The 13489-nt window shown below is 39.9% G+C and overlaps 2 protein-coding genes and 1 long non-coding RNA gene across 5 annotated transcripts in view; 2 read left to right on the plus strand and 1 right to left on the minus strand.

Annotated features, from left to right (window-relative positions):
* LOC308073692 (ADP-ribosylhydrolase ARH1-like) overlaps positions 1-7233 on the minus strand; it is a 63335-nt gene extending 56102 nt beyond the window's left edge. Inside the window, exon 1 of the mRNA XM_080412763.1 lies at positions 7177-7233. The gene's annotated coding sequence lies outside the window, so the exon portion shown is untranslated. The remainder of the gene's footprint in view (positions 1-7176) is intronic.
* LOC308073691 (ADP-ribosylhydrolase ARH1-like) overlaps positions 1-7622 on the plus strand; it is a 63335-nt gene extending 55713 nt beyond the window's left edge. For 2 of the 3 annotated variants that reach the window (XM_080412760.1, XM_080412761.1), the window contains exons 2-4: positions 4999-5336; positions 6357-6729; positions 7146-7622. In XM_080412760.1, coding sequence (XP_080268886.1) covers positions 5012-5336; positions 6357-6729; positions 7146-7554 — 1107 coding nt within the window. In that variant the 5' untranslated portion in view covers positions 4999-5011 and the 3' untranslated portion in view covers positions 7555-7622. The remainder of the gene's footprint in view (positions 1-4998; positions 5337-6356; positions 6730-7145) is intronic. The other variant, XM_080412762.1, reaches the window with a different exon arrangement.
* A 4267-nt stretch (positions 7623-11889) lies between these two features.
* On the plus strand, positions 11890-13076 carry LOC308073695. Its single transcript, XR_013932025.1, has 2 exons — positions 11890-12140; positions 12958-13076. It is a non-coding gene; the product is annotated as an uncharacterized lncRNA (long non-coding RNA).
* The last annotated feature ends 413 nt before the right edge of the window (positions 13077-13489 follow it).

The following is a 13489-nucleotide window of genomic DNA, read 5'->3' on the forward strand; positions in this document are numbered from 1 at the left end:
CGATTTGCATGAAAGGGTTTTGCACAAATCGGCCTCCTGGTGGCGCTATAACAGGCCCATGTGAAAAATTTGGTGCAGAGGTTCTGAATTGGCATCCAGGGAGTTCAATCCAATTCCATGTTATTTTTTATAGAGCTTTAACAAATATTTTTATGCATGTACACTGTGTCTGTCTCTCTAGAACCATACATTAAATCGACTCAAGCATTGTATTGCTGAGGACCCAAGGAAGTGCAGTGTTGAGTATGAAGTAGAAATTAATTAACCACTTGAACCCTAGCATCCCTATTTTTGGGGGTACATTCGTCGAAAATAGCCGATCTAAGCTCAAAACACGTAGCCTTGCAACATGTGAGCTTGTCGATCGGCTATTTATTTGCATTTCGACAAAGACAACAAGGTTTAGAGGGGGAAAAAGAGCAGACAAAGTACAGAGCCTAAGTACAGTAAGTATTGAGGGTTTAAGTCAGGGGTGGGCAGCATTTATTTCCAGAGGGCCATAGGCCTACTGACTTCAAGGGGGGGGGGGCATGAGTGAAGTAGGGTGTTAATTTATGAAAAAACATAAAAAGTTGAAACATGGAGATACAAGATTTCTGGCCGACAGCAACGGTATAATAGGGCTTAAGTCAGGGGTGGCCAACATTTATTTCTAGAAAGCCATACTGACTTGATGAGTGAAGGAACACATTGTACAACTGAAACTTGAAACATAGTGCTGAAAGTTAAAACTGCATGAATTTGGTAGACATGCCAGACTACTTTAGAATAACGTCTTTGTTTTCACAACAAGAATTCTCTTTTTGTATCACTCTGGTGTACTCTGTACGAGGTTACAATGACAAGATTACACAAAACAATCCACGTCAATGCTGTATCTCCTCTTATCTGATATGCACCACTCCATAGGTCAACACATCGCATTCACATTGCATTCATTATATATGTTGCCCATATGTGGTTTAAGTGGTTAAATGTCTGAAAATACACTTTAACATGAATCCAACATATTAATAGATAAAATAATGTATAAACAAACACACATTAATTTAGTGCTGTCAAACAAGTCCATATAAAGCCATCTATGAAATCTATGAAAAAGTTGAATATACAACACCATAACAAATATATTATGTGATAGGGGTCCCTGCTTCATATCTCTCAGCTAAGGGGTCCTTAGCCTGAAGAACTGCTGTTTTGACGCCATCTAGTGTCCAACAGTTGACATGCCTGTGCATGTTATGCATGTGAAATGTGTTTTATCTTTAAATAATTTTTGCACACTAGCTTTCAATTGATGCAGTCACTGTCTGTTGATTTATTTTTGTCTCATATTTACTTTTTTATAGAACATATCTGTTTCAGAGACGCCAACTGCATCCAGGCGGCTCTGCTTTCAGTTTCAACAGTGTGGCAGAATCAGAGTTAAATTAACTTTGAGGATTTTTATTGTTCTACCTTCTCGGTTTTTCACTCTCTGTGGCAACATGGAAGATGTACAGTATTATCAGGTTTCTTGTTTACAAACATTAGTGCGTGTACGCATTCAGGATGCAAAACCACTTTAAAAGAAACATGCAAAGCTGAGATTAATAAACTGTTTATTAGAGTCACATAGAGCCATGAGCTGCAGTATGTGATGGTGATCACGTTACCTCAAGGGTCTCAAACTAAAGATATTAAGCCTTTACTGCTAGAAGCATTCCAGATAATGTAAAGAGTGCTGTGTTCATCCCAAACAGAAACATGTTAATTAATTGCAATGGTACGGTACAGTATACATACTGTACATGGGCATGCGCGCACGCACTGCACATGCAACAGCCACCCATGTGAATGGCAACGGCGACATGCAAAATGCTGACAGCACGTAAGTCACATTTCTTTGATATAAGACTTTCAGAGGTCTTTTAACTCCAGTTGGTTGCCTATACTGGTCCACTGGTCCTAACACTATAGACCAGAGCCAGTGTCCTCCCATTTTCTCTCTCGCTCTCTTGCGTGCATGACAGGAGATTACTCTTATTGAGAATAAAACACCATGCTATCTACTTTGCTTACGTCCAATGCAAATTCATTCATATTAATTAGTCTAATAGTTTTGTTTTCAATTTGGCTTTTGTATTTTCACCAAATTGCTCACTGAGATATGGTATGATGACAATCGACAAGTGCCATTAATTGCCCCCCCGCAAACCACAACACACCTGTCAATTGTGTGCCTTTACCATGATGTGCTCACATGAAATGTATGTTTGCACTATGTTGTGGAACAAATGCCACCCTTTCAACATTGCCCTATTATAGCGCCACCAGGAGGCCGATTTTTGGCCTCCTGGTGTCTTGGCATATTACTCCTACATAAATCAGTACATATTATCTCTTTAGTCAAGTGATCAAGACGATCCGTCCGATCTGTCCCATTTTTCAAATTCAAACCTGATTGGCGAATTCCGAACATTACTGGCCCACGCTAACCTACCTGACCTGGCGAAGACCTGTCTTTCGAGGAGCACTTTTTTCTAGTTTCATTTCATTCTTTTTTTAGGTATTAAAAAGGTCTTAAAAGTCCTTAAATTGTCACTTTGCTGTCATTTGTCGCTGTTATCTGGGGACCCCCTCCCCAAAAAAAGAAGAAAAGAAAATCGTGGCGACCCACAGGTTGAGAACCAATGCTGTACATGAATGTACATGAAATGTATGTAATATAATTTATTGATAACAAGGCTTGCTGAGGCGGAGGTAACCTTGGATCAAGATTCATCAAAGATGGCTATTATCATAGATTTATTTACAAAAGCTCACCTTAGGTGTGGTGACGCGAGGTTAGACTTTGCGAAGGCCTAACCCACAGCCAAGGATTATGTAAATAAGGAGAGCCACTCATGTTGCCCTTTATATTGTTAGCCTCATAGCATAATTGCCTAACAATTTTTTGGTCAAATTGACATGTTTGCCTACTGTAGAATTATCCAGGGCTTTCAAGCACCTGAAATTGTTATTGTGATTATTTATTATGTGTGTATTTCCTGATTATTTAGGATTTTATACCGAAGTGATAGGCTGAGTTCTAGGAGTTGACTCATGCTTATAGGTCAATACTGCTTATTTGGAGTTATAAACTGAAGTTATTATATTATTATTATTATTATTATATATACAGATTGTAAAGGCCACAGCTCTGACCTGTGGTGTTGTGACTTTGCACATGAGTCAAATGAGTGAGACAGAGAGTGTTGATTGATTAGGTCAGATAAGGAGCTGGGGTACAGTGGATACTGTTTAAGAACAGTGCTAACGCCTGTGTTTCCACAATTATTGATTCTTAATCAACAGATGGGTAGACCAACATGGGTAGACCAAACCCATATAAATAGAGTGGATGCTCACTGAACAGGACGAAGTGTTCTGCATGCATCAGCATTACTAGTTACCAGGGTGTTATTGCTGTGTTCCCCATTTTCCATTGCAAGTTCCGAGAGACTGACGGTAAGAACTGAGAGCGTGTTTACACGACGATAAATGTATATATTTCTGATATGTTTTATAGTATTGTGTGTATATTCCATGTCAGTAATTTGTCGTTGTTGTTTGTTTCCTTTTCTGGGTGTCTAACCTATTGACCCTGGTTGTAGCTTGATTTGGCTACTGGCCTAGTTCTGTTAAAGGGATAATTCACCCCCAAAATGACTTTTTTTCTATCGAATACACACCCCATGGAGACTTGAATTCATGGAGATTTGTTTCTGTTTTTGTCACATTCTTATAAGCCAATAATTTGAAGACCGACGGTAGCTCCGGTAGAGACTCAAATTGTCAACTTTAAGTCTCCAACTGGACACATTAGCATCTTTCCGCTGGTCATCAAATTATAGGCTTAGGAATGCAACAAAAACAGAAAAATCTCCATAGGGTGTGTAATTGATGGGAAAAAAAGTCATTTTGGGGGTGAATTATCCCTTTAATGTGTGTTTGTATTGTGTGTTAGTATAATAGAACCATCAAAGACACAGATCTGAGTTGTGTCCGCTAACTCGGTTGCTTACATACTCTTTACCAGGGGAGATCTAATTAGTTGCATTGCTTGTGTGACTGGCTAGATAATTGTACATACTCTCCTAACACTACTGCATCATTGTGCCTTATTGCCTATGTCCTAAGCCAATCAGAATGCTTGTTACATTCCAAAATGACTTAGGCAGAAAGTCGTTTTAAATCAGCTTTTTGACTACGGCAGAAATGATTATGTTCTGATAGGCTGAGGAAATAGGCAATAAGGCAAGATGAATCAGCAGTATTAGAGTAGAAATAAGTCTGGAAAAAGGTTGAATGTTTTTTTGTTCACAGTGCAGATTAGTGATTTATAATTGACTACACTGCTGTCAAGACTATTAACAATACACTGCTAAGTTAAATTCAATTGTCGAAATGCAAATGCATTTGTATGTGACTTTATTATGATCCAGATGCAGTCGGCCCGAGGGTATTGTCATATTTCCAAATTATAGCCCCCTTTTAAAAAAAGAAAAGAATAAACAATATATTTGTCATAGAAATCACTGATTCCAGTTCCTCGACCACAGAGCACTGCAATGATGGTTGAACACAACCCAAGGTTCTACCTCAGTTCAACATCGCTTTGACCCATTGATACCTGGAACGCTACTGTGTCACTTTAGATGTCTTTGGCTATTCAAAAATAGCAGATATACAAGCTCATAGCGCGGCACCGAGTGCCGCGCTATGAGCTTGTAGATCTGCTATTTTTGGAAAAATCTTGAAAACATTTTTTTTAGATTTCTTTTAAAAAACGGTTAAGATTTACATTTTTTTTTAAGAATCGCCTCAGGTCTTAATGGGTTAATGCTGAAAAACCTGCCAATCCCTGTGCCACTGTGCCTTTTCTTTGTCATAAAAGATCTGAAAGAATTAAAATGAAGCCAATTTAAAATATAATATAATTCAAAATGAAATGTTGCCCTTTTCTTATGTCCTCAGTTAAGGAGTCATAATGTCTACTGAAATCCCCTTGAAGGAGAGGTATGAGGCCAGCATGGTTCTGAGCGGTGCAGGTGATGCCCTGGGCTACAACAACAGCTACTGGGAGTTTGAGTGGGATGGGGAGTCTATTCATCGGCAAGTAAAAGAGAAAGGTGGTTTGGCTGAGCTGGATGTCAAGGACTTTCTGCTCAGCGATGATACCATCATGCACTTGGCCACCGCGGAGGCGCTGATTGAGGTCGGGGGCAAGGATAAGACAACCCTGCCGGACCTGTGTCGGGAATTGGTGGAAAAATACGTAGAAAGTATGAAGGACATGGACGGACGTGCACCAGGTATCTATCTATACATTACTTTAATTTGAAGGTTTTTGTGTGTGTTAAATCTGTCACGGCATGGCAACATTGTGTTACCATGTGTCACTGATAATTTAACTCTGAAAGTGTGCAAATGGAACCAAATAGACCTTCAAGTCCTGATCACGACAGCATGTATGACAAGTGATATTTCACTTCAATTCAGTTCAATTCATTTGAATGGAATCATAGCGATCAGACTAAGTAAATTCACCATGAAGGGTGAACGCTTAGAGTTCAACTTTGGTGAACTTTTATATGCAAACTTGTGGCGTCAACTAATGACACTGCTTTGACTGTTATGACCTCGGAGGGAGTGGGAGGAGCAGCAGTGGGGACGAAGCTACTGTAAGCTATCATTTTAACTCACATAATATTACCCCATAATATACCCTCTATATATATACTCTATATACATGCATACATAAATACAAGTTGAAACAGAAAGGAAGTGCAGTATGGTTTGCATTTAGTCATGAGGCAGGAGTAGTTTGTATAACTATGTTTACTTCCTTTACTTGCACCTCACACCAGGTGGAGTAATTGATTGTATTGCTTAAAGGGATAGTTCACCCCCAAATTGACTTTTTTTTCTATCGATTAGTCACCCCATGGAGACTTGAATTCATGGATATTTTTTTGTTTTTGTCGCATTCCTAAGCCAATAATTTGATGACCGGCAGCGGTTCTGGTAGGAGATACAAAGAGTCTCCTTTGTGTCTCCAAAAAGAAAATGCATGAATTCAAGTCTCCATGGGGTGACTAATCGTTAGAAATAAAGACATTTTTGGGGTGAACTATCCCTTTAAGTTACACAGGAACATGCAAATTATGCAAATTAATTATTTTACTTTGACAATGTCTGTGTGACCGGCACTTTAGAGACTAGTCCCGTCTTCACAAATCTAACATCAATCAAGATCATAGCAATAGCATGTGACAGAAATTGTGTATTTAATCTTGAAATAAAATGTATTTTTGATCTCCTCCCTTCTCCAGGGAACACCTGCAAGTCTTCCTGTCGTGTTCTCGAGGACAGAATGAAGAGAGGAGACTACAACTACAAGATGCCCTTCAACCCCAGGGCTAAGGGCTGTGGGGCGGCCATGCGCGCCATGTGTATCGGCCTGCGCTTCCCTGACCCAGAGCAGGAGCGTCACCTGGTAGCAGTGAGTATTGAGAGCGGGCGTCTTACCCACCACCACCCCAACGGGTACCTGGGGGCCTTAGCTGCAGCACTGTTCACGGCTTACGCCGTCAGGGGCAGCCCGCCTGTGGAGGCCTGGGGCCACGGCCTCATGGAGGTCCTGGAGAAAGCCAAGGAGTACATCAGAGAGGCAGGCGACTGTGTAGAAGAGAACGTCCAGGAATGGTGAGTGTGAAGATAGATAGATAGATAGATGGAAAAGCAGTCAGATTGAAAAAGGTGCACTCGTTTTCACCGACGGAGGCTCCGCCGAGCGAGCTTAGGCGAGCGAGTCGCTGTGCCGACCATTGCTAAGTCCGAGTTATGTCCCGATAGTGACAGAATCGTAAAACCCTTGGCTCGGTACCTCCAAAGAATGTATATGTGTGTATAAATATATGTGTATTTGTATGTATAAATATATGTATATATGTATATGTATGTGTGTGTGTGTGTGTGTGTGTGTGTGTGTGTGTGTGTGCGTGTGTGTATATATATATAGTGTGTTGTTCAATGTCAAAGCAGTACTATTGATAGCAGATAGTTTATTTAAATGTCAGTGGTAGAGTAATAAATTCAGCATTCACTGATCCATGTTATAGGGCCTACTTTAAGGAATCTTGGGAGAACTACCTGACAAAGAGAGGAATCCTGGATGGGAAAGTCGAAAAAGCACGCTTTCCAGAATGCTATGGCGTGAAGGAAAGGGAAGAATTTTACAGGGAAATTGCTTTCCGTAGCACTCCCGGTGCCTGTGGTCCCGATGCCCCCATGATAGCTTATGATGCTCTCCTATGCGCTGGTGACTCATGGGAGAAGCTGGCCGATCATGGGTTCTTCCACGGTGGAGACAGCGACTCCACAGCTGTGATCGCTGCTGCCTGTTGGGGCGCCATCTACGGCTTCAGAGGAGTTCCAGAGCTGAACCACGAGAAACTGGAGTACAGGGAGAGACTGGTTACGGTGGCACAGAAGCTGTTTGAGCTGAGGAATAATCCTTTTAATGAATAAAGCACGCCTGAAAATATTGTGGAAGAGAGAAATAGGTGTTTATGTTCCATCCTTTTTACTGAACTCCAGTCTCCTTGTTATAATGTTTTCCTTTTGCTTAATGCTTTATGTAAAGTACATTGAAGTGCCTTGTTGAATTGTGCTTAACAAATGACATCATGTAAAGTGAAAAATAAAAGTAGATTTACCAAATTCGAGTCACTAGACATTTTATATACTTCACTGTACCATCCAAAGTCAAGTATTTGATTGTACTCATATCTCATATCTCATATCTCATAGCTTTGTGGTTCGAGCATTGGTTCTCCCCTAGGGGTCCTTGAGATAAAGTTTGAGAACCACTGGGTCAGAGTGTCCGCCCTGAGATTGGGAAGTTGGGGTTCGATCCCCCGTCCGGGTCATACCAAAGACCCAATGCCTCCCTGCTTGGCACTCATTATAGATAGGGTTGGATTGGGTGTAAGTCCCTGGGACATACTAGCGTCATGTCCGGTGTATTGTACGTCAAGCTGCCTCACACAGAAACAGGAGCCCAATGGGCCACATGGCTCGGCAAGGCTTACTTACTTATACCTCATATCTACATGAATGAATATCACAGAAATCAGAATTGACTCTGTACTTCCCCCATCCAGGAAACGGGAAATGTTTTGTTCCCTTTTCTTCTGGAAAAGGGAACTAGATTTATGCACAGAGAAACAAACAGTGTCAGGCAAAATGCTATCATTATTTTCAATCCAATTCCATGTCATTTTTATAGAACTTTAACAAATCATTTTTCAGCTAGATTTCTATAAAGTTACAGTCATCTTTTTATGTATGTACAGTGTGTCTGTCTCTCTAGAACCATACGTTAAATCAGTGTGTAGCAGTGTGTTGTTGAGGACCCAAGGAAGTGCAGTGTTGAGTATGAAGTCGAAATCAATTAACCACTTGAACCCTAGTATGTATAAACAAACAAACATTAATTTAGTGCTCTTAAACAAGTCTATATGAAGCCATTTATAAAATCTATGAAAAAGTTGAATATACAACACAATACAAAGTATATTATGTGATTGGGGCCCCTGCTTCATCTCTCTCAGCTTACTAGGACCCCAATGGAAACAAGGCCGCAAGGACTTTTTTGGTGTTATCCTTTTAGACAAAGCGTTTGACTGTACTCGTGCTGTTTTTATATTTATGTCTAATAAAATATTCAATCAATCAAAAGCTATGGGGTCCTTGGCCTGAACAACTGCTGTTTTGACGCCATCTAGTGTCCAACAGTAGACATGATCTGCCTGTGCATGTTATGGATGTGAAATGTGTTTATCTTCGAAAATTTGTTTGCACACTAGCTTTTAATTAATAGATGCACTGACTGTGTATTTAATGCTTAAAACTGTACAATTTCAACTCTTTCATTGATGCAAAGCACTTTGTAACTCACTGTTAAGGTTCTATCATGAATACAAAATATTATAAAAAATACTAGTTTCATGTGTTCAGGGTTTCAAATTGCTAATGTTGTCAAATAAGCTAATTAAATATGCACAATTCAAAAATCAAGCAGAAATGGATTCTACATTAAAACATTACCTTATAGGATCAACTGAGAAAGGTTTGGTACACCAGATTATCACATTGTTAGGTTTGATAATCCTAGACATGAACCACTGGTTTAAACAACATTTAAGCAAGCCCACATAAGAAATACACTTAAGAAACAAGAAACTGATGTTACAATGAAAAGATTACTTCATGACAACTTTTAAATTGGCATAGGCCTACTTATTTATATCTGGGCAGTTGTCTTGTATGCACCACTTCATAGGTCACTGATGAAACACATTGCATTGTTATAAATAATGGACTGTACATAATTGTGATTGCTTTACCATTTGTATTTTTTTCTTTTGTTACCATTTGAATAAATAAGAAAAAAGTTCCCATCTGTTCTTCTTTATTAAATGTCTTTATATAAATATGTGAGAGGGGGGGAGGAGGCAGGATAGATGGACGGAATGGACATGAGATTTTAAAATAAAGGAGTAAAACTTGAATCAAAAAAACTGGAAGACAAGTAGACTTCTTTAGCAACTACAACCTGGATGTTTGTTGGATAAATACCCCCACCACCCACCCCTACATTCTATCCTTTCATCACTCCTTTCCTTCCTGCCTAGTTTTAAGAAACTACATGCTGACCAAGTTTTTAGTTGTTTTTTTTTGTTCCGTTTTTGTTTTTATCTGTCTTTATCTTTCTTTCTTTTCTTTTTCTCCCTCTCTTTTGTCTGTCTGTCTTGTCAGTCTGTCTGTCTGCGGTGAGTGTTGTTGAGTTGTTATATAGGACAGCGCCACACTACTCCGTCGGGAGGGCGAGTGTGTAATGGATAAATTAGAATGCCAACCTGTTCTTCTATCATTTCTGTACTATCTAACTGTATTTGAACTAAGGAGGTTTAAACTCACAGCAGGGGTCTTTAGTCAACCACTCTACACATGAATGTGCTAAATCTAACTCACCTACAGCTGTAAATGGAACAGCTGATCTGAATCCTTCATGCTATTCTCACTGTGTCAGCTATGTGTATTTGTGTAACTGTGTATGTGTCGCTCTGATCTTTAGTCCATACCTTATATTCCATTCAGGTGAAGTTTTAGATAATTTATTCAGACAAAGGCAGATGGAATATCCCGCCTCACCTATGCAGCTATTTCCTTGTTTGTAATAGGGCTGGCAAGGCTGGTGTCACTCCACGGCTGCGGCTAGCCCCGCCCCCGGTCGGTGGGGTCAACATCTCCCTTCACTCTGAGGTTCGCTAATAGTAGCCTGCTAGTTGGTGCTCTTTCAGCAGTGTTTCGCCAAAATGGGAATGAATTGTTGTATGAAAACTGTTCCACGGCTTCTCACCATCGACGAGTTGAGAATAAAGGGGCTAAAATGGACAACGGACTAACTTTTCACCGCATTCCCAAATGGAAGCCAGCCAGGTCTCCCGACGTAACAAAGAGACGATGCATGGCTTGGTTGTCATTGATTGATTGAATATTTTATTAGGCAAAAAATGTAGAACAGCACAGTTACATTTAAAATACTTTGTCTAACAGGTCCGTTCATAAAAGTCCTTGCGGACTTTTATGTTTCCAATGAGGGCCTAAGTCACACCTCAGGATCCATGTAGAGAGAGTTATAGGCACTATACGCAACAAGTACCATATATTAAATGGTAGGGTACCCATCACTCTGATGCATACACCTAGCCTGGTTCCAAACAGGCTGATAATCAGGCTAGCATAAACCAGGAGTGGGCAGGACATGACAATCCTTGACAAAGTTGTCTGAGCGTCTGAAACTATTTTTAATAGTACCCTTCTGCATAGTAAAAGCAGACATGAGGTTATGCTCTGTAGATACATTATCTGTTCCCTTTTTATGTACATAGTAACCTGTACATGTTTTCAAATAAAATACATAGTCTTTCTACATAAAATGATTATATGCAAATAGAACCGCATTCTTTCACATGGCTAAAATGCATAGGCCATTATATTATTATGCAGTGCTTTCATTCAATGCAAATATAACCGAATCCTGATGATGATGATGGCTCAAGTCACCAGTTGCCTGACCTGTTAATGATCACATTATAATATGGATGGGCAGAGACCATTTTACTCCTCTTTGAGCCTGATGAGGTTCCTTTTTTATACACATAGTATCCTGTAAATGTACCTTGTTTTCAAATAAAAGACACCTTCATGTGACGTTGACTTACAGTGGTTACTTTGTAGATTTAGATTATTATTACAAAACAAGCAGATAAGTACAATAAACAAATGACTATTCAATTTGATATGGTAGAATAGGACTCATTATGTGAAGAACTCACACTGACACTGTTGTTATGAATACTTATGATACTGGTGGGCTTAATTTTCGTGATTTTACTACTCTTGATAATACCATTAAAGTTAATTGGATTAAGCAGTTCCTTAAAGGCCGATTTCGCCGATTTTGCATAAAACCCCTATTTTTATGAATTATTTTATTTTTTTTATGGTGTTGTATCTGTGTTTTTAGATTTTTGATCCATAAGACGATCCCCATAGCGTCAAATGACGTTTTCCGTAGGTTCTCATCTTATGTCCGCACTACATGGTGTCTCACAGTACGTTTTAACAGCGGGCGACTCTCGGGCGATCGCCGGCGACATCGTCCAAAAGATAAAGAAAATCCATCTTTCATCGCCCCCCCGCCCACTTCGCCCTATCGCCAGTAGTCGCCGGCTCTCATAGACATATAATGCACTTCCGGAAAATACTATCCTGATCGCCCGCTGATCGCCCACTGTTAAAACGCACCGTCAGTGAGACCAACCCCACACACACCCCAAGGGTTGTCTCCCAAAGAGTGGGATCAGCCTTCTTTCTCCCTGCTCAGTTGTACAATGGCGTCGGTAAACACTCCGTGGGAGGAATACTAACACAACAGATATTTATTTGAACCATAAAACACAGAAGAGCAGCTCCACCGCAGAGAAATTCAACAGGCTGTATGCTGAAATCATGCTGGACACAGCTTGGATTAATTACTTTATAGAGTAAGTAATGATTGTGCCAATGATTGTGTAAACGTTATGCCAACTTGACATAATAATCCAACGTGTAATTGTACTTGATTGCTTTAATGTTAGAGATTAATAAAGTTAGGGTAGTAGGCCTACTAGTATACGATGTGTAGTTGACTTCTGATAGACGCATGCACGCAGAGCATTGTTGTTTACATTGTCGTTCCATAGCTAGCCAAATGCAAAGCTAAACCACTTGTGTGACAAGCCAAATTTATGCTTTGTCTCTTGTCAGATTTCAAATATAAAGTGCTTATGCCATGGCCACGGATGTTACAATTTGAATCGGGTGGGTGCAAGTACCCGTATCTTCCGTATTGTTTAAATAAAAGCATTTTAATCCGATCGGTGGCCATTTTCTCATAAACCTCCCAACCGATCGCATAAGGGTCGCATAATAAATGGCCACTGATCGGATTAAAATGCTTTTTTATTAAACAATACGGAAGATACTGGTACTTAGACCCACCCGATTCAAATTGTAACATCCGTGGTCATGGGATAAGCACTTTATATTTGAAATCCGAACGTTTATGTAGATGTACGGATTGTACATGTAGAAAGTGCAAACACCAGGTTGAAGTTCCCCCATGACAGTCATATTTCAGGGCTACGTCGCCGGGTCCCGAAAATAGCAGATCTACAAGCTCACAACGCGTCTGACTCGACACTTTGTGAGCTTGTAGGTCTGCTATTTGCGGCTTGCATGCAATATTAGTATAAATTAGGCTTCACGTCGGATGATATCTATTTAATCTACAAGTGTAATCTAATGTGTTCTTTTCAACAGGACAGAATGTTGTTTCGCCTGCCTGCGGAAATGGAGTAACGTTCTGCTGATGAAGACCCCTGGGACTCGCCTTATGAGATACAACCATATTCTTTTTCTAAATAAAACGATTACATTTACACCCTGCTTGCTCTACTCATTGATCACGGTACATTCTACATTGTATAAGCATTCATAATGACAAAATGTGAACCCCAATTCTATAAGGGTTCTTTTGAACTGTTTCATGATAGGAGATGGTCTTTCATTTGGCAGAATGGTACATAATTACATGACTTAGGCTATATGACAAGAGTATTTGAACATTATGTCATCTATTCTAAAGTAATGCACCATGCACGTCATGTTTTCATGTTTTCTCTAAGTTTAGTCCAAAGAATATAACTGGAAATGACAGTGAAACATTATGCTCTCAGAAATAAGGAGTCACACACACATGACATGAGTATGAAACGTTTTGCTTTATTATTGAGGGACGGCCATAGCTGAGTGGTTAGTGAGCCCGCCCTGGTTGCCCCAGGTACGATTCCAG

The sequence above is a fragment of the Gymnoscopelus braueri genome (assembly GCF_963280865.1).
Source record: "Gymnoscopelus braueri genome assembly, chromosome: 18".
NCBI classification, from domain to species: Eukaryota; Metazoa; Chordata; class Actinopteri; order Myctophiformes; family Myctophidae; genus Gymnoscopelus; species Gymnoscopelus braueri.